The sequence below is a fragment of the Cyprinodon tularosa genome, unplaced genomic scaffold (genome assembly GCF_016077235.1).
Source record: "Cyprinodon tularosa strain WSP-4 unplaced genomic scaffold, ASM1607723v1 ctg729, whole genome shotgun sequence".
In the NCBI taxonomy this organism is placed as follows: domain Eukaryota; kingdom Metazoa; phylum Chordata; class Actinopteri; order Cyprinodontiformes; family Cyprinodontidae; genus Cyprinodon; species Cyprinodon tularosa.
The window spans coordinates 8,485-33,285 of record NW_024039484.1 but is presented as its reverse complement, the minus strand read 5'-3'; the positions used below and the strand labels follow the sequence as shown (position 1 = coordinate 33,285).

The 24,801-nt window shown below is 39.3% G+C and overlaps 2 protein-coding genes across 3 annotated transcripts; one reads left to right on the top strand and one right to left on the bottom strand.

Moving 5' to 3' along the window:
* Window positions 1-1,735: 1,735 nt before the first annotated feature.
* On the top strand, window positions 1,736-14,903 carry slc45a1 (solute carrier family 45 member 1). Of its 2 annotated transcripts, XM_038269372.1 has the most exons (10): window positions 1,736-1,942; window positions 2,485-2,925; window positions 3,003-3,095; window positions 3,732-3,956; window positions 5,881-6,779; window positions 6,873-7,026; window positions 7,112-7,288; window positions 7,364-7,569; window positions 11,032-11,257; window positions 14,245-14,903. In XM_038269372.1, exons 2-10 carry the CDS (start codon window positions 2,505-2,507, stop codon window positions 14,271-14,273), a joined length of 2,430 nt encoding a protein of 809 aa, XP_038125300.1. In that variant the 5' UTR covers window positions 1,736-1,942; window positions 2,485-2,504; the 3' UTR covers window positions 14,274-14,903. The 2 variants fall into 2 exon arrangements, with proteins under 2 accessions (XP_038125300.1, XP_038125299.1); XM_038269371.1 differs by lacking the exon at window positions 14,245-14,903 and having other exon boundaries at window positions 11,032-11,933.
* A 3,479-nt stretch (window positions 14,904-18,382) lies between these two features.
* si:ch211-222l21.1 (prothymosin alpha-A) lies at window positions 18,383-20,361 on the bottom strand. The gene is made up of 5 exons (XM_038269387.1): window positions 20,186-20,361; window positions 19,557-19,634; window positions 19,177-19,240; window positions 18,944-19,017; window positions 18,383-18,866 (listed from the first exon to the last, which is right to left on the bottom strand). Exons 1-5 carry the CDS (start codon window positions 20,234-20,236, stop codon window positions 18,795-18,797), a joined length of 339 nt encoding a protein of 112 aa, XP_038125315.1. The 5' UTR covers window positions 20,237-20,361; the 3' UTR covers window positions 18,383-18,794.
* Window positions 20,362-24,801: the final 4,440 nt, after the last annotated feature.

Below are 24,801 nucleotides of genomic sequence, written 5' to 3'. Positions count from 1 at the left end.
CTTAACGCTGTGTTTTTTTCCTTTAACTCATCGCTTAAACTTTAACTGTTGCGTAAATAGTTTAAAATATGACATTTGTATAACGCACATTGCATAAGGTTTACTACAAGGGAACTCAAAGGTGATGGATTTTTATTGCCTGACCTTTGTTACCTGTTCTAGTTAAACAACATGTACATTTTATAGCTGTCTTAATGTCCAATACATGGATCCTTTTTCTTTTAGATCCTTTGCTAACTATGTAGCTATTTGGTGAGCAGAAATGTTGAACACAATTCCAAATTCCTTCAACAGAAAATATTATTGCTATATTTCCAAGCTATATTTGCTTTGCTTTGATTTCCTCTGCTATATTACTGAAATTATGGCATAAAGACGAATACGCTTTACCAGAACAACAGAAACTGAAACAACAATGAGAATAAATTATATTTAAAAAAATAAATCACAACAACAACCTATTATAATAATAGTCTAAGATGATTTAGCATTCACAATAATTTACAAGTTCAGAGTACAAACTTTATTTCAAACTTAAATTAATAAATAAAAAACACAAAATAAAGAGATGCAAATAATTCTAAATAATTTTAAAATTGTTATTATTAATATTGATAATAATAACAACAGAAATTGGGGAGGAGTAGAATATTTACAGATGAAAGTATAACGGCCAAGAACCTTCATGCAACATTTAAGTCTTTTATTGTTCAGACATAGGAGGATGTAGTCTCCAAATCTCATTACAACACAACAATAAAAATGATTGATTCATATTCAAACGTCCATTATCACGAGTCGAAAAGAAATACACACCAACAAATGCTATTGATAAATAATTATACCAAAACACTAAGACCAAAAATAAATGTGAACAGACTTGATGCATTACTTATAATGCTGATTTAAAAAAAAGAATACAAAATCTGTATCATTTCAGATTCAGATGTCGCTATATTAGTTCATAACACTAATACACTCATACATGGTGGCTTTTTTTATCTCTAAATTGAATGTTTAATGTTACAAAAAAACTTAATTATATTAAGTACATTTTAAGATCTGGTTCAAATATTTAATGGGTGATTTAAATACGCTGTCATAGTGTTTTTTTGCACATGAGTGGATAAAACCATCTGCTTGGAATCATGCTAAAACACATTTCGACATATGAGTTAGAAGGTTGTCCTAAAGATACATCAGTGTTCCTACTGAGACTATAAGGCTGCTAGTTGTAATAAAGTACAATGTGTCACTGTTGTTGCTTGAAATTGTATCTCAGCAAGTATGAAACAAAATTTGTTCTAGAATAATGAGAGCCTGTTATAATTAGTCTTGGTGAAAAGGGACTATAGGTAGACAAAGATACAAAACATCCAGTTGATAGATAGATAGATAGATAGATAGATAGATAGATAGATAGATAGATAGATAGATAGATAGATAGATAGATAGATAGATAGATAGATAGATAGATAGATAGATAGATAGATAGATAGATAGATAGATAGATAGATAGATAGATAGATAGATAGTGCAGACTGATTATTATCAGACAGGTAAGTTGTATATCTCATTATTTTCAGGTGTCATAAACGTTTCTCGAAGTGTAGTCGCCTAAACACGCTGGAGGACGCGCGCTGCGTGGAGGGGGCAGATGTGTTGGTGCTGCTGATGCTGCAGGGAGGGGCATGACGTCACAGGACAGACCGGGAAAAGAGGCGAATGGGGAGAAAAGAGGAGGGGGAAGGAGGAGAAGGGACGCGGCAGAGCGGGGGGAAGACGCATCAAAGGAAAACAAAGCAAAAAAATATATATACATATATATATAAAATCATAATAATAATGACTCCTATAATCAACACTACGCCTCTCTGCACACCATAATGGCTCCACTGTTTACCTACACAGTGTGCAATAAATGACGAGTCGCCCCACGAAGGTAATTATCATCTTTCCACTCTGCACGCCTTTTTTTCTCTTATCACGCGTGGCTGTTTGGTGGTAGGCCTATTCACCTTTAAGACCTTTAAATGTCCATGCCAGAAAATTCAGAGCATCATTTACGAATAATTTGGGATGAGTCAACCGACCTAAGGCTGCAAGTATAACAGCAGCAATCAGCATTTTCCTCAGATTTTTGTTGAAGTGCGACCGATTGTGATGAATTATCCCTGTACCAGTCTCTGCTAAGGGTCCATTGTGTCCGACCTTGTCTTCCTGCATGAAAAATTAAAATGGAAACAGGCGTGATGAGAGCACTGCCGCAGAGAACACTGCTGTATCAGCCGGAGAGCACATGGGCAGTGGGCGCAGTGCGTCCGCTCATCTCTGCAGTGTCCTCTTAGCAGCGCTGTGTCTGGAATCATCAGCTCTGCAAAACACAACTATATCATTTTTTTCTTCTGAACTATAAAAAAAAAAACAGTTTTGTCACGCCTCAGTTTTATATTGGTGCTGCATAAGACTTCTTTCATGCCACAGTGTACTCCAGCTTGAGAGAGATGTCATCTCCAGGCATGGGCACCCCCACTGACCCCCTCCTGGTCAGTCCAGGAGGGAGGTTATCCTCAGCTCAGGAAGGCCTCTGGAGGACCTCATTACCCAAGACGGCCAGCTTTCCAACATCCACCACAAGGCACCTCAGTCACAGAGCCAACAACTTCCAAAGACAGCCGAAGCGTAGGAAACTGATAAGACCCTCACCGCCTCCCCCACCTAACACGCCTTGTCCCCTGGACCAGCTGGACCTCAGCGAGCTTCCTCCTAGACGGACCTTCCGTGAGCTACTCTTTAATGGCTGCATCCTGTTTGGGATTGAGTTCAGCTACGCCATGGAAACGGCCTATGTGACACCTGTGCTTTTACAAATGGGCCTGCCGGATCAGTTCTACAGCCTGGTGTGGTTAGTTAGTCCCATTCTTGGTAAGTCAATCAGTGGATTAATGTTTTTTCTATTTCAAACCAGACTGAAATTCTTTTCTTCTGTGTTTGTCTTGAAGGATTCCTTGTTCAGCCTCTAATAGGAGCATGGAGTGATCGTTGCACATCCCGATTTGGGAGGAGAAGACCCTTCATTTTTGCTCTGGCTGTAGGTCAGGGATGCTCAGATAATAACACAGAGGTCCTGCATTACACTGTATAAAGTCACAGAGCTTATGAGACAAAGGATAACATTTGAAAGGTTATAGAAAGCATGACCTATACCAGAGTTTAGGGTTTAGTCTAAATTTTTTGGTTTGTAAGGAGACCCCTGTCAGCTACAAGTCAGATTCCTGGGAAGCAGTTGTAGACTAGCAAAGAGCCAGAGAAAATAGATTAGTTTAAAAAGTGTAAGGCTCTACATGTTTTCTTGTAGCTACTAGTTCCATGAAACTCTAAATAGCCTTTTAACCAAGATAACAATACATTAATATAATAAAAAACATTAATCTAGCTGTAAAAATTATTATGTCTAATAATTTTGGCAAAACATGGTAAATTTTCTGTTTAAACAATTCATACCCTCATACCAGCCATAAGCCTGAATGACATATCATTCTTAATTGTTGGAGAAAGTAATCTCAATATGAAAAAATGGGATAGAAATCATGCCTTTCCTGTCAGTGTTACCCCTATTTGGCTTTTTTAATGGTATCAGCCACACATTTGCGATTTAAGAATACTTTATTTATCCCAAAGGGGAGTTAAATGTGGACTGTAACATTTTTGCTCTTTTCTGTTCAATATAGGGGCTTTAGTTGGTCTATCCTTAGTTCTGAACGGTCGAGACATTGGGGGCGCCCTGGCTGACACGGCATCCAATCACAAGTGGGGCATCATCCTGACAGTTTGTGGGGTAGTTTTGATGGATTTCAGCGCCGATTCGGCTGACAACCCAAGCCACGCCTACATGATGGATGTGTGCAGCCCTGAGGATCAGGATAGAGGGCTCAACATTCATGCATTACTAGCAGGTAAGGTTTTTGTTTTTATGGTTTCTGTTGAGTTGTGTGGACTTAGTCAGAACCATAATGACCTTTCTTCCTCATCGATTGTAATACAAGTCATGTCCCCTGGCAGATTTAGATATAAATCTAACTTTATTTATCCAATAAGTTTGTACAGGACAGGAACCCTGTAAAACACTTTTCTGGTTTTATATAATGTTAAATGAAAACGATACACAGGTGCAATAGCTCTACCCTTTTCTTTGTTCAGTGGAAAAGCTTTTATTGGGACGGAATCAATCAAACATTCCTTTTAATTAATAGTCAGATATTTGCAAGTCTTAAAATATTTTATTGAGGATTTGTCTTTGACAATGAGCTCCATGTATTTCTTAGTGAAAGCTCCCCTTGGTATCACCCTAATCTTTAACTTTCTTTACAGATTCTTATATTTATTCTGACAAAGAATCTGACAAAGAATCTTTAACTTTCTTTACAGATTATTTGTCAGAATAAATTTAAGACTCTGACTGGGTCACTGTGTTTTGAATAATTGTGTAGGAGTAATATATAATAAGCAGAATTTAATTGAACAACAAAATAAGTTTAAGTGAAAAAATATCTGTAACCCAGGATATGAAGAGTTTAGGCTAGGTATTGATTTACTGTTTGTGAACATTAATACAATAACTTGATATTTCACTGTTAACTTTCTTCATTAAAAAGCAAATTGAGAAAGCTAAGCTTGTGTAATCCCTCAGGCTAGGAGTAGAGACTCTCTTGCAGAGTAGTGATAAAAAGACAACAAACACCTTGAATGTGTCGATTCTTGTGTCAAAATATACTTTTTTACTCACACCTAGTTATTTTATAAATCTCTATTTAGGATATATTAACTGACAGAAGTAGGGCTGCCATACAATCAGCCCTCAGACCACCAACAGGCAACGTGGGTGAGGTGACTTGCCCAAGGACACAGTGACGGAGACTGACAGAGTGGGGCCTCAAATGGGCAACTCAATGGCACAATCTACACCTGTTTGTGATTTCAGTTGATTGTACACAGATGTTTTCAGTTTTTCCCTCAGTTATTTAAGTCCGCTCTTTCTGTTTGTCCTTTGTCTGGTATCATCTGGTATCATTCAAACTGCAGGTACAGTGGAGGCTAATAATTTGAGAGCTTTTTTCTTTAGAAAATAAAATCCCACAGTGTAACTCATTCCAAATACCACTTTTTTGCATTTAAAAAATGCAAACTTTGCTACTTAAATGTCACTGTATGTCTAGTTCTAAACCAAAGAGGTTTAACGGTGGCTATTGCATTTTAATTTGTACACTCCTACTTAATAGTTACAGGCATCAGTCACCATCGCCTATTTTTGGATGAATCAACTCACTCAATAATACTCCTTGGTAGCAGGTCCTCTGCCACTTCCATAGCACCATATTTTGGCATTGCTGGGTCCGTACTTTGAAGGGGGTTGCTTAAACTGATTATGCTCTGGCAAACTGGGCTCCACAACGTCTCCCTCAACCTCTGGTGTCAAGGGAGATAAAAAAAAAATCCTCAACCTCATAAGATCTGTCTGTAGTGAAGCTACCAGAAGCTTGGCTAAGCTTTAATATGTTCAATATTTAACACAGTATTGACTTTTCTTTCTTATTACACAATTTCAACAGAATGAATCAGACAAAAGTTCATTCAGACTTTAAATAGTTTTAAAGAAACTACTTATGTACAGTGTAATTTCTATAGTGGCAATTTTATCTTATGTTTCGGGTTCTAAATGTAGATAAAAATACACAAAGTTAAATGAAAGTCGATAGGACTAAACAGCTTGGCCTCTATTGGGCTGAATGTGTTGATGGCAGGTGAGACACAAAAAAGGAACTATTCTCATAACTGCTGTTTCTCAGTGTTGCACATTTCTCTCATCATTTCTGATTTCAGGGCTGGGAGGAGGATTTGGCTACATTGTTGGTGGCATTACCTGGGACCAGACACAGTTTGGAAAGTCCATGGGAGGGCAGCTGCGAGTCATATATCTGTTCACCAGCATCACTTTGGTGTTTTCCACCACCATGACTCTGATGAGCATCCCTGAGAGGCCGTTACCAAAGAGCCAACCAAACAGAAACTCCAGTAAGAACCATCTGAAAAGCCCAAGCCTCCCTCTTCCTCCTTCTCCTCCTGTTCCCCCCGGAGCCATGCTGGGGCTGGATGAGGAAGATGAGGACGGACTTTACAACTTCAGCTTTTCCAAGTCTCATCCGGGTAATTCTGACCCGTTGGCTCATTCTTGCAGCGCCAATGCACGTCTCTGCGCTGGCCTCACCAGCCCCATATCACCGTTGAGTCCCCTCACTCCAAAATATGGCAGCTTTCTAAGCAGAGATGGCTCACTCACTGGCATCAATGAGTTTGCCTCATCATTAGGAACCTCCTACATCGACAGTGTGCTTATAGACTGCTACACAGGTCAACAGACTCCACCAGCACTGGCTTCGGACTCAACCACGATACCCCTGCCTACAGGCGACTCCCCTCCTTCTGAGGAGTCCCAACAGAAAGCAGGTAACCCTCCTGAAGGGCAATCTCAGGCTAATGGGACGTCTAATCTGACTTCAGAGTCTCAGGAGGCAGAGGGGCATCAGACTGAGGGAGATGCCCAAACCCAAGCTGCACCTCCAGGCACAGCTGTGTCTCACCCAGGGGTCGGGCCCCACCGGGGATCCTCTGCTGGGATCCTGAAGCGACCTCAAAGCCTGGCACTGATCGAGGAGCCGACGGCAACGCAGATTGTAGCACTGGAAAACGGACGGAGAAGAACAGTTACCTTCAGCCAACAGGTTGGCATCACATTCAGACAACTGTAATCAGTCTGACAGGTACCAATGTATTTTTTATTTAACATAACACCTGTTATTTTTCCTCTCCATCAGGTTGCAAATATTTTGCTAAACGGAGTGCGATATGAGAGCGATCTTAGTGAAAATATGGAGACAGGAGAATCCCAGTTGTCCATGAAGCTGCTGTGTATAGCCATCTACAGAATGCCTCCTTCTCTGAGGAGTTTATGCACTAATCATTTTTTAGGTGAGACTTATTGATCTACAAAAAAAGCATCTTTGTAATGAATTTTTATATTGAGTTACTTTTTTTCTGTCTGTTTTATGCGTAGGTTGGTTGTCATTTGAAGGCATGCTGCTCTTCTACACCGACTTTATGGGCGAAGTTGTGTTCGAAGGAGACCCCAAAGCGCCTCATGACTCCGATGCTTACCAGCGCTACAATGCTGGCGTCAACATGGGCTGCTGGGGCATGTGCATCTATGCATTCAGTGCTGCTTTCTACTCAGGTAAACAGTCAGATAATTTGAGATTTCTATGCAAGAAAAACAGTGATTGACTCTTGTCTGTTTTACAATTTCCAGCCATATTAGAGAAACTAGAGGAACGTTTCTCGCTACGCACTCTTTACTTTTTTGCCTACTTGGCATTTGGTTTGGGCACAGGCCTTGCAACACTCTCCACCAACCTGTACGTGGTGCTTTCGCTCTGCGTTACCTACGGCGTGCTCTTCTCCTCTTTATGTACGCTGCCTTACTCCCTACTGTGTGAATACTACCAGAGCCCTCAGGTAAATATCAATTCAGTTTTCATTTTTCTACATGCATTCAAATCTGTTGATGGAGTAACAGCATTGTCTCGAAACCCAGTTGTTCTAAGTATATCGTTCTAGTGATAGATTAGCACCTGTCAATGGCATTTCTTTTTTGTGATTTATTTGTTCTTCAGCTTTCAAACGTCGTCCAGAGATCTTTGGTAGAGTTAATGTCCAAGACTTTGGTTAAGACTTTACAAGACATTAATCATTCTATCCACCTGAACCATGTGACATTAAATATGACTGAAAAGCAGCACCTTTGCATAATGAAGCCTAGGGCTGGGCGATAATTTAATAACAATATATATCGATCAATAGACGTGTGGCGCAATAGAAAAAAAGCGGGTCGATAAAAGTTCCGTAAAAAAAACGCAGTTTTCCTTCCTTCTCATTGTAGCCTAGCATGTAGGTTTATGCTAGTCACTACTTCCTCCCAACCAATCACAATCGCGGACCCAGGCACGCCGTCACAAAGCGCCGCCCTCTCAAACCACAACACAGAGCACATGAAGATGTCGCAGCAAGGAGAGGCAGAGGAAATTGTTCCAAAGAAGGGTTTTTGTAGTTCGCCAGTTTGGCAGTATTTCGGTCATGGCAAGTCAGACAAAAAACAAACCACAGTCACCTGGAAAATGTGTCGGGAACCAGTGAAAACGAAGTCTGGTAACACAACCAACTTTTTTTTTATCATCTCAGCCGCTCACACCCGCAGGAGTACGAGCTGTGTAGGCCCCGGCGTGCATCTGCGTCGTCCTCCGAGGAATCTTCGGGAATTTCGGGAAAATATATATATATTTTCAGTTCTGGGCAGTTTCCCACGTACTTCTAACGATTGAGAGAAAAATGCTGAGGGGCCAGAAACTTCAAAGTAATAACTCAGGTTAAAGCAGGTTCAGCTTAGAAGAATGCGGGCGGGGGGAGGGGGGGCGTCCATTTATTTATTTGTTATATATATTTTGGTCACTTTTCTGATCACTTTAGTTTATTCTTTGTCAGTATTTAATAACATAACTCAGGTCTTTTAAGTTATTTTTCTTTAAAACAATTCCGTTATGGTTAAAAAAGTTGGTTAAATAAAGATTTAATTGGAAGTCTGTGTTTGTGTTCTTTATTAAAATGAAATCATTTAGCAATATCATAAAAAGTCCAGGCAGAGCTGCACATAAAATATGGTTTCAAATCTTTTCAATAATTATCGATATCGATCAATATGCATTTTTTTTTTATCGATAAGCTTTTTTTCTATATCGCCCAGCCCTAATGAAGCCACCACCGTGCTTGAGTCATTTTTGGTTTGATACCCTTACCTCAACTGCTCCAAATCTACTTCACATCATTGTGATCAATCTGCTTAATCTTTCTATCACTTTGTTTTTTTTTTCCCATAACAACAAATAATTGTTTTATTTATTTCTTTAGACTACATTGGAGCAGGTATTCCTATTTAGTAAGTACACTAATGGTGGATGGTGATGCCTACTTTCACAGTGGGCAGTAACACTGGTTTCTTTACTTCTTCTAGTTCATGACAGATTTAGGCAATTGTAGCTTGTGTTGGGCCTGTTGCAGTTAACTGAAATCATGGCAGTATTATGAGGCCAACCACAGACTAAAACTCTGTTTTTTAAATTGTCCCTCCTAAATTAAATTGCTGTTGGATGTTTAATCCACTGTCAGGCATGGTGGTGGCAGCACTATGCTAATGTGCTGTTTTGCAAAGAGACATAGTGGTCAATTCCACAAAGTACGTTAAATTGTAAAGGCTGTAGATGCTCTTACCATAATACCTTGTCTTTGAGTCCCATAACGTTCTCATAAAGCTTCCTTTACTACAAGTAGAAGTTGTGTGTCAGTAAAGAAATGCCCAACATAGATCTACAATACTTTTAGTCTAGAATATTTAGAGGATTATAACTTGTCTAGAAAGCTTTTTCATCATATTTAATAATAACATGTCAGACTATCAGACTATCAGTAAGGAGTCTGTTTTTTCTGCAGTAACACGTTATGCTCCAACAACTTCATTTACATCCAATAAGCTGGGATTATAACTTGTATCCATGGTTTCACATAAGTACTTTAAATGTTCCTCTTCTCCCAGACATATCTTGCACCGGCAGCAATAAATGTAACTGCCTTTTGATGAAAACCATTCTCTTAAATTTCACCTGGATTTGCTGCCTCTCTAACCCTGTTGTTACTGGCTGTTGTGTGCAGGCGCCCATGACTGATGTCAAACAAAGTGGAGAGGCAGCATCTGTACATTTGAACCCCATGGGACAATAATAAACTTTTTTTGTTACTGAGAGCCTTGATAATCTACTAAGCACAGTAAGAGAATGCTCTGTAGGAAAGCATAATTAGTGTCACCCTTTCATTTTCTCTATTAAAGCCTAAAGTTTAAAATTATAAATTTGGAGAGCTGAAACTGAAAGTAAATGCTATCAGGGATGTTTCCACACAACACAATCAGGTTACTATTATAAGACCTTTATTTAGACATCACAGAGAACCAGGTATCTATGTGATACAGAGCTTAGCCAGTTAACAATTTTTTTTCATCCAAAAACCTTTGTTAATTTCATAGGGATTTCTTGTGATACAAAACATAGAATTTTCCATGATTGCCCTAAAGTCCCTAAACCCCCCAAAAAAGCCAGTGCAAACTCCCACATAAACAAACCAACGGGCACATAAAAGCTGTGGCAATTTGATCTCAGTAGAAACAAAGCTGTTCTGTGAATGACTAAAAGGTTTGCTAGAGCACATTAAAGAGCAAACAAACATCATGAAGACAAGAGAAGACAAAAGAAAGGCGAGTATAAAGAAGAGTTAGGTTAAAATTTGTATCCCAACAGTATTTAAACTGATTGGAAGAATATGGGGCTATTACAAACTTCCTTAGCAAAGGTCCTTTCACCTTAAGGGCTAGCTTTGCAGGGAGACGATTAGTCAGAGAAGAAGCTCAGGTGTTAGAATCTGTGGTCAGAGTGACTATTAGCAGTGTTCTGCACAACTCTGGCCTTTATGGAGAAAAGGAAAGTTTAAGAAAACTAATGTTGATCTACCCCCATAAAATAATTGTGTTTGCAGTTGCATGTGGAAGAAGAAGAGTGGTTAGATAGGAGCAAAATTACACTTAAATATCTTAAGGTTCTCAAAACAAGCGTTTGTTTGAAACTGAAAAAATATTAGATTGCAGAAGGCAGAATCTGGTGTGGATTACAGCAGCTGATATGAGTTCTTCTAATTAGAAACATTATGCTAATTCATAAATGAAGCTGAGTGGTGAAAATGGATACATGTCTTATAATAGAGGGCTTCTGGCTGACTGAAAGCCAAGTAAAATCTATAATGAAGAGGAAAAAGAAATGCTTGTTTAACTTCACCCAATACCAAGGGTCTTGAGCTGTAGTGTTTGTTTCTGTCTTGCAGTTCTGCGGCTCGTCCGAGGAGGGGACCAGACGCGGTATGGGGGTAGACATCTCTCTCCTCAGCTGTCAGTATTTCCTGGCTCAGATCCTGGTCTCTGTGGCGATGGGACCTCTGACCTCACTGGTGGGCGGGGCTCAGGGGGTGATGTACTTTTCAAGCCTGATGTCATTCGTGGGTTGCCTGTACTCCTCCCTCTGCGTGGTGTACCAGCTGCCCCCCCCTGAGGGTGAGCCCCCCGAAAGCGAGACCCAGCCGTTATTGGCGCACATTTAACGACGCCTCTTCATTCACTTTACCTTTGCAAAAACAAAAACACACAACGGCGGTGTGCAAGTGCGTCTAACCTTATAGCCATGATAGTGACCGACACACTGCACATCGTGCCACACACTGTTTCAGCACAGCTCCATAGATTTGCCACTAATCAGCAATGCTCTCTCAGAGCCAGACAGACAGACATTGGCCACAACTCTAACAAGCTTACACATGACCAGTGTGTTCATACAGTGTGTGTGCCCATGCTTTTTTCTCACCTTTCTGCAGAAGAATGTGACTTCTCTTTGAATGTGTGTATGTGTGACTGAGCTGAACTCCGTCTGATTGTTCGCTGCATCATTTTTTCCCTGCTAGTTTGTATGTTTGTCTTTAGGATAGCAGTGTGAATCACTTTGTGTAAGCTAACCACAGTTTTCCCCCCTTTTTTCCTTCCTTTGATCAGTTGCCTAACATCTGCATGAGCTGTGCAGGGTGGTTCTTCAAAGCTTTTTGTTCAGTTTGTTTTTGCTAACAAGGCCAAAGGAATGTCTACCTGCCTGTTTCTCTGAGTTACAGTACTTGTACCACACCTTAGCAGAATTTCTTCCCCAAAAAGTGGAACCAGTGGCTGTTCAAACTGCTAAAATTTATATAACATTCACTGGAATATGGAGTACAGTAGTGACCGAAGGTTTTGTGACTGACAAACCTCACTGCTTCAGTGTAGGTTGATCCTTCAGTCCAATTCTTCTGTTGTTTGATGAGTGTCAACATTTTAGTGTTTAACTTGATGTTGACGGTGCTGACAAATAAGATAAACATACAGAATAGAGAATCTAAAGCTATATGCAATATAAAACATACAATATACTATATACAATATGTAGCTATATACTATATACACAGTAGACTTTGTTTTATCTAACGCAGGAGGTCTGAAGATGCTACGTTAGTGTAGCTTCTAGGTCCTGAACAGGGGAAGAAGAGAGGCAGTGTCAGTGTCACGGGGATCTCTGGGCCTTGTTAGTAAGGCTGGTAGCGGATGGGAAGAAACTGTTCTTGTGGCGTGAGGTTTTGGTCCTGATGGACCGCATCCTCCTGCCAGAGGCAAATGTTTGAAATTGTTTGTGGCTGGGGTGTGAGGGATCAGCCCTACACACCTCAGAGTTCTGGAGGCGTACAGGTCCTGGAGAGATGGAAAATTTGCCTTGTGAAACAGTTTTCTGTTAAACTACATTAATGGCTTAGTTTTTAGGGCAAAATGTGTGCAACATTCACTCTTTCCCTGTGTGAAAAGTAGTGTTGAGCTGATGCCTTTTTTTGGCCCCGATACCAATACCCAATACCTGGCTGTGCAGTATTGTTCGATAATGATACCATACCGATACCATCTATTTGAAATCAATGTTTGTGTGTATATATGAAAAACTGCATACTACTTGGATGTAAAATAATTGGCTTTGTCAAGCTGCTTCTTACCTTTGTGAAGCCGGAAAAAGACTAATACAAAGTGAATCCAGCAGAACTTTTTATTGCCTACCTGGAATGGGTGACATTAGTTGAATAAACTCTCAAAATGGCATTGGGGCTCTATTTGTTGATACTGGCAGATACCTATGCCACCATTTTAGTGCTGGATCGGGGCCCTGACCAATACTGGTATCGGTATTGGTGCAACACTAGAGAAGAGATGTTTTTTTTTAAGTCCTGAATATGTCTTTTTCAGACAGTGTACCCTTAAATAAACTCTAGTTTGTTTTTGTATAGCAAGCCAGCCAGCCCTTGTTGTATCTCTATGAAATTGATAACCTCTTTGCCCCCTTCATTCAATAGTTCAAAACTAACTGCTTGTGCAGAAACCCTAAAAACTATTCATTGCCATTCCTAATCAAGCTCTGTCCTGGTGGTAATCAAGTATCTTTCTTGATGCTCAAAGCTCACTGTGCTTGATGAAAAACTCAAACCTTGTTGCTGCCACCCGTAAACAAGCTCTGCACTGAAAGTCACTGTTTCTATTTTTAAAGTGCCTTGGTACGAAATTTGTTGTGGATTGGTGCTTTTTAAATAAACTGGACATGATTAAAGCCAGTTAAACTGAAAATCAATGCAACCTGGGAGTGGTTGTCCAATTGTACAGTTGATGTTCATAAATGCAGTGATGCAACAAGACAGAAATGATTACTGGACTTCAGTCGCTAAGAACAGTAAATGAGGGTCCAAGGCTTCTTGACAGGACTGGTTTGTTTTAGGATGGTTCAGCACCGTGCCTTGAAACATTGGTAATTGACAGAATGGCTCAGCGTTTTTTTTTAAGTTCTTTAAAGAATGGTCCTGGCTCTTGATTGGGCTCATTAACCCCTTTTGATGCAAAGCAGTGACAACATTTGCTTACAGATTAACAAGTTAAAGTATCAATAACTTTTTTTAAGCAAAGGTTTTGCTTCTATAATTAAATCAAAAACTCAAAATTATGTCTTGAATAACATTTGTCTCCCAGCAAACAAAAAGGACATCATTACAAATGCTACAGGGATCCTAAACATTGTCAATTAGGTTTTTGAGATTTCACTCAATTTAATCAACATTTATTATCTTTGTTATCTCCATTTTAAATTTTATAACATTCTAGACTCAAAGCAATTGCCAGAACACTGAAGCAGTCAAGTTGCAGTCAGTCCTAAAACCTTTGGTCACAACTGTATGCTTTCCCATTTTCACTGTGCATTTTAGCAGAAAATACAAACATCTCTCCCAATCTAGTTTAAAATTAGGACTGGTTCACTATATTTTGATTCAATGCTCCAGCTAAAAAATGGAGTCATCAGATGACACGCTGCTTTACCAGAAACAGAGAATAGAGTAGTGGGTCCTCGTTAAACCGCGTCACAGATCTCTGAGCCGACAACGTACTCCTGGCCATTCCATTGTAATAATGACAGTGATTCTTGTCATTGTCAGGAAGAGGAGAAGTTGAAACTGGGGTGTGAAACCAAGCAAAACAGAGGAACGGCAAACAGAAAGAAGACTCATGTGGACTGTTGGACGGACGGCGTTAAAAATACGACTATTGGGATTTGCAGAGCCAGCAGCGATTCCTCTTTGTCATCTTTAGGGTGCATGCTTTAAATAGTAGGCTTCTTCTCCACCGTGCTAAGACCATCATTTCTGTAGAAAGAGAACCTCTCGGTTGTCTGCAAAGTTCTTCACTGGAAGTTTTTCATCCCCTTTAGATTTTGAATAACTCATCCATCTATCAAAAAACATTTCATCTATTGTTGAATCTGCTGTACCCATGCAAGCTATTCATGAATCAAAAACTATCGTAATGTAGAGCCTTTTATTTTGACGGCTCCACCGAGCTCCTCATTCTTGAGGCGCCTCTGCAGAATGTTAGTAATTGCCTACTATTAAAGCCTCCTGGACTGACCGGATGTCCGACCACGCTGACGTTTCTTAGGAAACAATAACTGTATGGATCTCGCTGCTGCAGCTTGCTTGAAGAGGAAATCGGACACACTTTGTGTTATATGGTACCTCCTTACTGCTCAATATTAGCATCAATGTAAAAGCTACTTTTATTCAGGGCTCAGTTTAAACTAAAATGATAATTTTTGCGACTTTTGACTCCTGTGTTGATTATTTTTGCACCATGAATCAATTCAAATGGTAAAACTATCATTCACTAGTGACATATTTGTAGCTTCAGTCGTCTTTTATGAATACCGTATTTTCCAGAGTATAAGCCGCTACTATTCCCCCACAATTTGAACCATACTGCTTTATACAAAGGTGTGGCTTTTCTGTGGATTTCTCCTAAGAGCCAGGGAGCGGAAATAAAAGTTGGAAATCGAAGGAGGGGCCAATTTTCATTTTGCACAGGCTAGCAGCAGGCAAGACAGAGAACAAATGTTCCAGATTCACACATTTGCCAAATTAAAGCAGTCAAACCAATGAAGAGACTGTGCAACTCAAGCAAAGCTGAAATAAAGAGCTAAAGAAGCCCAAACCTTTGTTAGCTCTTATTGCCGCAAGCCAACCAAGTAACAGGAGATGGTATTCTTTGGCCCTGTAGGGGTGATATGTAGAGCTCTACCTGCAAGTTTGGTGGAGGACAGTTCAGTACAGGTGCTGGTCATAAAATTAGAATATCATGAAAAAGTAGATTGATTTCAGTAATTCCATTTAAAAAGTGAAACTTGTATATTATATTCATACATTACATACAAACTCATATATTTCAGATGTTTATTTTGTTTAATTTTGATGATTACAAATGACAACAAATGAAAATCTCAAATTCATCATATCAGAAAATTAGAATATTACTGAAGACCAATAAAAACAAAGGATTTATAGAAATGTTGGCCAACTGAAAAGTATGAACATGAAAAGTATGAGCATGTACAGCACTCAGTATTTAGTTGGGCCTCCTTTGGCCTGTATTACTGCAGCAATGCGGCGTGGCATGGAGTCGATCAGTCTGTGGCACTGCTCAGGTGTTATGATTGCCCAGGTTGCTCTAATAGTGGCTTTTAGCTCTTCTGAATTGTTGGGTCTGGTGTATTGCATCTTCTTCTTCACAATACCCCAAAGATTTTCTATGGGGTTAAGGTCAGGAGAGTTTGCTGGCCAATTAAGAACAGGGATACCATGGTCCTTCAACCAGGTACTGGTAGCTTTGGCACTGTGTGCAGGTGCCAAGTCCTGTTGGAAAATGAAATCTGCATCTCCAAAAAGTTGGTCAGCGGCAGGAAGCATGAAGTGCTCTAAAACTTCCTGGTATGTGGCTGCGTTGACCCTGGACCTCAGAAAACACAATGGACCAACACCAGCAGATGACATGGCACCCCAAACCATCACTGACTGTGGAAACTTTACACTGGACTTCAAGCAACGTGGATGAAGTGCCTCTCTTCTTTTCCTCCAGACTCTGGGACCTTGATTTCCAAAGGAAATGCAAAATTTACTTTCATCAGAGAACATGACTTTGGACCACTCACCAGCAGTCCAGTCCTGTTTCTCTTTAGCCCAGGCAAGACGCTTCTGACGCTGTCTGTGGTTCAAGAGTGGCTTGACACAAGGAATGCGACAGCAGAAACCCATGTCTTTCATACGTCTGTGTGTGGTGGTTCTTGAAGCACTCACTCCAGCTGCAGTCCACTCTTTGTGAATCTCCCCCACATTTTTGAAGGGGTTTTGTTTCACAATCCTCTCCAGGGTGCGGTTATCTCTCTTGCTTGTACACTTTTTTCGACCACATCTTTTCCTTCCCTTCGCCTCTCTATTAATGTGCTTGGACACTGAGCTCTGTGAACAGCCAGCCTCTTTAGCGATGACCTTTTGTGTCTTGCCCTCCTTGTACAAGGTGTCGATGGTCGTCTTTTGGACAACCGTCAAGTCAGCAGTCTTCCCCATGATTGTGTAGCCTATAGAACTAGACTGAAAGACCATTTAAAGGCTTTTGCAGGTGGTTTGAGTTAATTAGCTGATTAGAGTGTGGCACCAGGGGCCATCAATTTTGAACCTTTTCACAATATTCTAATTTTCTGATATGATGAATTTGAGATTTTCATTTGTTGTCATTTGTAATCATCAAAATTAAACAAAATAAACATCTGAAATATATGAGTTTGTATGTAATGTATGAATATAATATACAAGTTTCACTTTTTAAATGGAATTACTGAAATCAATCTACTTTTTCATGATATTCTAATTTTATGACCAGCACCTGTAGATATCAGTGGCTTTTAGTCAAGTGCAGCTCATACACACTAATTAAAAATAAAAGGAACACTCAATTAACATATCCTAGATCTGAATTAAATACTTTGTTCTGTATAAAGTTGAATGTGCTGGCATTCAAAATCACACAAAAAAAATCTATGTAAATCAGATGTAATTACCAGTGGAGGACTTGATCATACCCAACATCTGTTTGGCATTCACATCCTAGATCTGAGGTTTGTTTTATATTTTGAACTAGCCAGCTATCATGTAACACCTGCTGACATTTTTTCAGTAGTCATTAGGATCCTCTGCCACAAAAGGTGATAGCTGAAGAAGCGGACAGCTCAGAGTGCCATTTCAGAGCAGTGTTAAGGAAGTTTTTATACAACACTTCATCCAAAAGGCAACTCAACCAAGTGTTCAGACTATATTGCCAGGATATAGACAATAAATGGTCCAAATTCTGCATTAGAAACCCTATAAACTGGTATATTTAGATTTGCAAAGAAACTGGAATTCAGGCTTCAAACGGCAAAATCATAATTCACAAATCCATTTTGGATAACTGATAAGTTTTAAATGCATCAACCCAATAAAAACATCTGTGTCTTTAACAGGCCTCTAGAGCTGGAGGATTTAGCCATTTCCCTACATGAGGTCAAGATGTTTCTATTTTCTACAGACTAATAGGTCCAGACTAGTTTTGAGGAGTCTGTATTTCACTATTTCTACTTTAAATTCTTTTCTACACCACATGGGGGAGCCATAGAAGAGCAGCAAACCAGTGCATCATGTTCCATTACCAAGTGAGAAAAATTATCCCTGCTGCTTCCTGCCTCCATCCAAGTCAGCCATTTTCCATATTGAAGACACAAAATAGGTCAAGTGACATCACTTTTTATAAGTAGTAATTTCAGAAAAAGTCACCTACTAACAGAGATAAAACAGACACTTAAGTAAAAAGACAAATTTATTTCTTACTCAGAATATACAAAGCAGTGGCTGAAGTAACCAAATGCCATTCTGGTTATGAAAAAGGCGATCTACACAGAAGTGGGCTACTCAACCATAACAAAACTCGTTGAAAATGCAAAAAAAAAAAAAAAATCCAAGTATAAATGGTACAAACTTGCGTGGAATGCATACAGAACAAATGACCAAAGCTTTAAGATTTAAGAGGGGTTAATTAACATTGCAAACTCCTGCCTCCACAGAATAAAATGGTTACACAATCAGTGGAGGTGTAAGAGAGCCCCTTTACTCATTTGCACCATCTATTATGTTAAACAGGTCAGGCAGGAATTAAGTAGCAGCTTAACACAAAAATTGACACCTCAACTAATAATGCCGACAACTGTCTATTATCCCCTGCTTAAAACTTATCTTTGGTCTTTTTTTTATGTATCTGAGAGGTCAAAAATGAGCCTTGAGGGTGAGCAGCTGCCTGTATGTATGAGACACCTGGTCAACACTTCCACAGAGATTGTGCTTCTAACATATACTGATGTGAAACGTCAGGAAATGAAAAAACTGATCTTATGGCGTGGCCCAACTTGAACAAGTAGGAAAAAAAAGTTCATTTCAAGACCAATAAATAACATTTCATAAAAAAGAAGTATGCAGGGCCACTACATTTCAAAAGACTCCAGTGCAATGTGAAAACATGGGAGCAACCAAAAGGAAAATCTCTTTCGAAAAACATAGAAAGCACAAGCTCTACAAAATGTTGTTGACCAGGCTGGTAGGACAGTGCCGCAAACAAGTAGCAGGGTAAAGACTTAAGCCTCCACATCTGCCTCTTTTGAATCTCCATTCTCCTCTGTCTTCTGCTTCTTTGTCTCAGTTTTTTCCTGAAAGGAAACAAAATCAATTAAATAGAGCCAGAGAAATCACCAGATTCGTCATATTAATTCCAATTCAGCCTCACCTCCTCCTCTTCAGCTGTGCGCTTCACAGGCTGTGCATCAGTCTCCTCAGCAGGGGGCGCCGCCTCCTCTTTTTCTGCAAAGACAGGGATGTCAAACCATAAATTGAGTCTTTACAACCTATATTCAGGTAGCACTTAAGGGTGAACACTAATCGGAATTCTCGCATCAAGGGCAAAAATTAATATTTCACTTGCAACCTGAGAGCATTCAAAATTAAAAAAGTGCAACATACCATCTCCATTCTTTTGCTCCTCCTCTGTAGTTTCTTCTTTTTTGTCACTGTGCTCAGCACCATTCTATAAAAAAAGAAATTAAAGGGAATTTAAAACGTGGATGAATTGATGAGCAAATAGTGTCATTTAGATCACTAAAAAAAGGGGAAGTGTATGGAGGTCTTGTTACCTCCCAGGAGGATTAACTAGGAAGCTGTGAGACACTAGAGGGGCAAATGGATGCGTCTAAAGGAGCTGTAACATCTGTGCCATTTCACAACCCAAACAAAGCTATAAAGTGGAAGGAGCAGCTGAGCAGGAGGGGGGAGCGGGGCGTGCAGCGACACCTGCACACCGAGGGGCGCTAAGACAAAAGGCCACGCGGCGGCGGCAGACTCACTGTGCCATTGGCAGGTGCGTCCCCGCTCTCGTTCGTCTTCTCCTCCTCCGCTTCTACTTCTTTCTTCTCCTTCAGCTCCTACAAAATAAAAGCTCAGTTAGTATTCGCAAAAAAAAAAAAAAAAGAAAGTACACTCCATATATACATTGCTTCAACGCCATTAACGAAGCTGGTTTACAACACAAGAACGACGTGCTAAATAACTTTAGAAAAAGAGCGTTTCAGTTCCCATGCCGCGCAATGTGAACGCGCTTCGGCTTCCCGCCCACAGCAGCTCCGCTTCACCAGCTGCATCATTTCAGCCGCTTTGTCTCCTCGAAGCGAAACATGTTAGGGCATTTTTTTAAACTAACAGGTAAAACCAAGGTTTTTCCATAACCTCAAATCGACAACAGAAAACCCCCCGTAGAGCACTGGCGTCGAAAAACTAATTTCCAGGCAATATTAATTTAGATAATCTACCTTTGGTTTAGTAGATTCACGTTGCCTCGATTTAAATCGAGCACTTTTCTCACTAATTGACCTTCTAAGCCAAATTCTGTTAAACTACTCAAAGCCAAAAAGAAAGTTAGTTTAATCTTTTTAAACGTGATACCTCGAGGAAGAAATTCAAAGTAAATAAGACGCACCTTGGCTGTAACCTCTGTGGTGGCGGTTGTATCAACAGCTGTATCGGCCATGGCTAGTTTAAGTGGACTATTTTATATAAATAGAATCCTTTTGAAATTCTCTCCGTATCGTTGTCTTCGTGTGCTTAGCTCCAAAGACACAGAGAGAAATGATGTCTTCCCCTCTCAGATTTTCTCTCGGTCTCGTTGAAAATCCACTCTCGTTGGACGCCACGGCTCGATCTCCAACTTGATTGGCTGAGGTCAACAATTGCGGGGATCGATTGGATGAATGTCATGTCAATCAGATGTAACTCCCGCCTTCCGACTATCGCGTCACTGATTGGTCGATTGTTTTAAACACGTTGTTGTAAATTTTTTGACCTAACATTGCAAAAATATCTTTTTTTTTATGTTTAAATGCAAACAATGGATTGAAATGAAGAGCTGCTGAACTCATGATAGTAAATATATATTCTACATCTCCGTTTTAAGTGTATATTACTGAGGTAAGTATTTCCACCACATGGCCACAGGCAACATCTTTTGTCTAAGCGGTTTGTTCTGCAGAAATAAGGTGTCAAATTACACACAAAAACGGAATAGTGTGACGGTGTGAATAACTGGTGGCCACACCTCTTTTCCTTATTTAACTCTTCGAATCTGCACCAGATTAAGTGGCTTTATACTTTCTGCAAGAACAGACCATTGCTCATCCAACACAAATAAGCAGAACTTTTAAACCTTCAATTTATTAAAAGGAAATTAATATTGTTATCTGGAGGATTGACATCCTCTAAAAAGTTAAAGTAGTTAGCATGCATTTAGTCTAGCAACTTTAACTTTACAATAAATTGATTGTTTCTGTTTTTACAGCTTGAGTTTATTTCTAAATATCTCTTGGTTAACAGTGATCAGATGTTCTATTGTAAATAAAAAATGAATGATGGATGAACCATCATATTATTTGTAAATTTGTTGGGAAACTAGTCCAAAGGTCTGGAGAGAAGCCTCATAAAATGTTCTTTTTTCTCCTGTAAATATTCAGTGTACTTTCTAAATTGAAGGTACACAAGAATCTCTTTTGACACAAGGATTTTGTACTAAGGCAAGGCAAGGCAAGGGTACTTGCATTGCACAGTTCAGTACGGACAGGTGAAAGTATTTTACATGATTAAACAGTGAAAAAGAAGGAGCATAGAATCTGAATAAAAGCAGGTAGTAAAGTAAATAAAACAGTTGGACCACAAACTTAGACCAATTAAACCTCAGTTAACAGTTAACTTTAACAGTCTAAGGCAGATCTAAACAAATTTGTTTTTAACTTTGATATAAAGGAACTCAGCCTTCAGCACTTTTACAGTCTTCTGAATTCATTCCAGATAAGTGGAGAATAGGAACAAAATATTGCTTCTCCATGTTTGGTCCTGATTCTGGGTGGACAGAGTAGACTGGAACTAGAAGACCTGAATGCTCTGGGAGGTTGATACACTGAAAACAATTCTGTTATGTGTTTAGATGCTGATCCATTTAGTGATTTATAGACTAACCGAAGGGTTTTAAAGACTATTAACTAAACAATAAGGAGCCAATGTTAGGACCTCAGAACTGAGCTGACGTGTTCTACTTTCTTATTTCTAGTAATAACATGTACAGCAGCGTTTTGGATCAGCTGCAGCTCTCTGATGGACTTTTTAGGCAAACCTATAAGGACACTCTTGCAGTATCAGTTGTAATAAAGACAAATCCATGAATGAGTTTCCCTAGATCCTGCTTGGACATTAGTCATTTAATCCTTGAAATGTTCTTCAGGTGATAAAAGGCTGACTTAGTAACTGCCTTTATCTGCTTCTGAAGGTTCAGGTCTGAGTCCATCTTCAAAATATTGACTACGGTGAGAATGATTGCTCTCACACTCACAGTTATGCTTTACTTGGTTTTTTATCTATTGTTCAGTTGAACACTAACGTTGTTGTTCGTAATAAAAAAAAAATAGTTTAAAAAAATCAAGCAGTATGAATTTAATATTTTCTGAAAATTAAGCCAGCAGTTTAGTTTTATCTTGTCATATATGTCAAGATCTTTAATGTCAAGAAGACTTATAGTAGGTAGCTGCATTTATCTTCCGAAAAAATTATTTCAACTTGAACTTCTGCCATCTGTCATTGTCTCACTTATTGCCTTACATGTTTGTTTAACATTCACCATTTAGTCATTATTGCAACAATTTATTCTCCACCCAATAAGTTCATCATTAAAAACATTGCAGTGCTCCCCACCTATAACACAGTCAAAGTCTTTGTTTTAAACCATGCTAAACCATAAACCATTCTAGCCGTCTACCTTGACGCTATTTCCGCTCTACCTTTGAAGCCTCTGAAAATCTATCTCACCCTGTGTCAGTTCCAGTCTCCATTTGTTTCAAACTCTGATATCTTACTGACTCCAAAGAAGCCTCTAGGCCCTATGTTGCCATTTACGCCACATTCAACTAGAATATAATTACCAGGAGTGTAATTACTCTTAAAGATCAAAAGGTTGTGTACAGAGTAGAAGCCGGTTTTTCAACGGATTAGATTCTTCTTCATGTCGCCATTTCTTATGTTGAATCTGTATTTACTGTGGAACAATGGTGATACATACATTTTTTTTTAGAAAGATGGTCTCTCAACATAAGCACGCTTCTAAAATTTCAGACCATGATGAACTATTTCCAAAATTATCCTACTTTAACTTAAATACTTATTATAATTAACAAGAATCAAAAAGCTGCTATAACCCGAGAAGAAAAGTGTCCCAATGCTAAAAGTTAAGTATACTGGAACATGCTTTCAGTTACAGACTTCATTCCCTATTGAGTTTGCATTTACCATTCAACTGCAGAGAATCTGATTAACTTGAAGGGAGTTTGATCTGTTCAGGAATTTCCCTATATTCTCTTATTTAGCTTAAGCCATAGTTTACAGTGTTGTTGCATAGGGTGAAAATAATCTCATTGTACAAAGATTTCGTTCAGGGGAAGATTAAACAAAAATATTCAGAACATACTTTCTCTACACCCAGCATTATACAATTAGGACAGTCAGTAAGTGGGGAAAATATTTGGAAACAGTAGAAAATCGAAGTTTTTTTTTCCAAGATGCAGGAATATAGAAGATGAAAACTAGTCAGTCAAGTTGCCAAACAGCTATCAGTAATACTGAACAAGTATTTTCTTACTATAAGTGATTGGGTTCTCTGTGTTATCGTAAACAGCTGCATTCAGCTGGACCTTTTTTGGGTCACAGCTGCTCATCCCCCCAAAACAACATCATGCTTACAGGTAAATATGGAGATAACAGCATCATGGTCTGTCGAGGGAGATTAATAATAAAAGACTCCAATCAACATTTAGACTGATCTTTTTGGAATCGGTTGTGTGACAAAGTCTCAAAGTGAGTCAAAATAACAAAGTTACAGAAGTCAGGAGAAAATGGATGTCATCCAGAGACATCCACAGACGTTGAATGAATTGGAAGAACTTTTTTTAAGGTTGGTTGAACACATATAAGCTACTTTTATAAACTGTCATAAGTTTTCTGTTGCAGATTTGTTTGGTTTTTAGTTGAATCGTTAAGGATATGTGTCTGATTAACATCGGAAAAAGATTAGAAATTATCTTGTTCCCCAAAAGCAGTGCACTTTAAATATGTAAAAGTATATATGAGCAATAAACTACAGTATATGCATCACTGCTGCAAAAAGTAAAATCTTGGCAGACAACAACCCGAAAGCCTCAATGTTAAAATCCGTCGAACAGTAGCCTGGGATCTGTGCAGCAGGCTTAAAAGCTACAGCAGAAAGCATAACTCACTTTCTCTGCAAATGGAAAATGGGAGCAATCAAAGAGAAGGGGATTGTTTGTGAGATCATTTCCTGTCTTTTTTTTCTCTTCATTTGCCTACCTCAAACATGTTTCCATTTGCAACTGACCTACAGCAAAACAAACACAAAAAAGAGTAAGCACCCTGTTCATTCTGCAGGTAAGAGAAGTAGGAAATGTCACTGTAAAAAAATGGAAAAGAAATGTGATGTGGTCATTTGTACGCCTCCTATTTCTGCCAGCCACTCTGTTTGCCACACTTTCCATTCACAGTATTAGAAACACTTTTTTTAAGACACTAAAAACTGTATGGGCAAAGACAGTAAAACTCATTTGAAGAAAAGCCCCTTTGTATTCCTAGTGACTTATATATATATATTTAAAAAAAACGTGTAATGTGCAACGGTCCTTTTGTGTGCATCCAAGAAAAAAACTTTATTTTTTTTTGGTTTACAGATCTGCTACCTGCTAGGTTCAGGAACTGGAGGATAAAAGATGTAAAACACAAGCAGGTTAATTTCACCTTAATTTCTTGAGCACAAAGAACATACCTCACTTGTGGAATTTTGGTTTTCAGGGGGAAGAGTAAAGTGGGGCCCATGAAAGAGCAAAGGTCAGAACCAAGTGGGGGAGGGGTCCCGATAATTGGAGGAACTGGTAGGGGCACACTGAGCTCTTTTGTTTTGAACTGCGGTGTCCTGCGAGGTCCGGTGGCCTTTCACTGACTCACGCAGGCTTTAAGAGCAACATAATATTGACTTCACACTTGGGAACT

Excerpts from the sequence above, each read along its gene's own strand:
- slc45a1 (XM_038269371.1), top strand. The coding sequence starts at position 2,505 with ATGTCATCTCCAGGCATGGGCACCCCCACTGACCCCCTCCTGGTCAGT. Across the intron at positions 3,096-3,731 it reads CATTTTTGCTCTGGCTGTAG|GGGCTTTAGTTGGTCTATCC; the intron begins GTCAGGGATGCT and ends TGTTCAATATAG. Across the intron at positions 7,570-11,031 it reads AATACTACCAGAGCCCTCAG|TTCTGCGGCTCGTCCGAGGA; the intron begins GTAAATATCAAT and ends TCTGTCTTGCAG.
- si:ch211-222l21.1 (XM_038269387.1), bottom strand. The coding sequence starts at position 20,236 with ATGGCCGATACAGCTGTTGATACAACCGCCACCACAGAGGTTACAGCC. Across the intron at positions 19,018-19,176 it reads GGAGCAAAAGAATGGAGATG|AAAAAGAGGAGGCGGCGCCC; the intron begins GTATGTTGCACT and ends CTGTCTTTGCAG. Across the intron at positions 18,867-18,943 it reads GCACAGCTGAAGAGGAGGAG|GAAAAAACTGAGACAAAGAA; the intron begins GTGAGGCTGAAT and ends GTTTCCTTTCAG.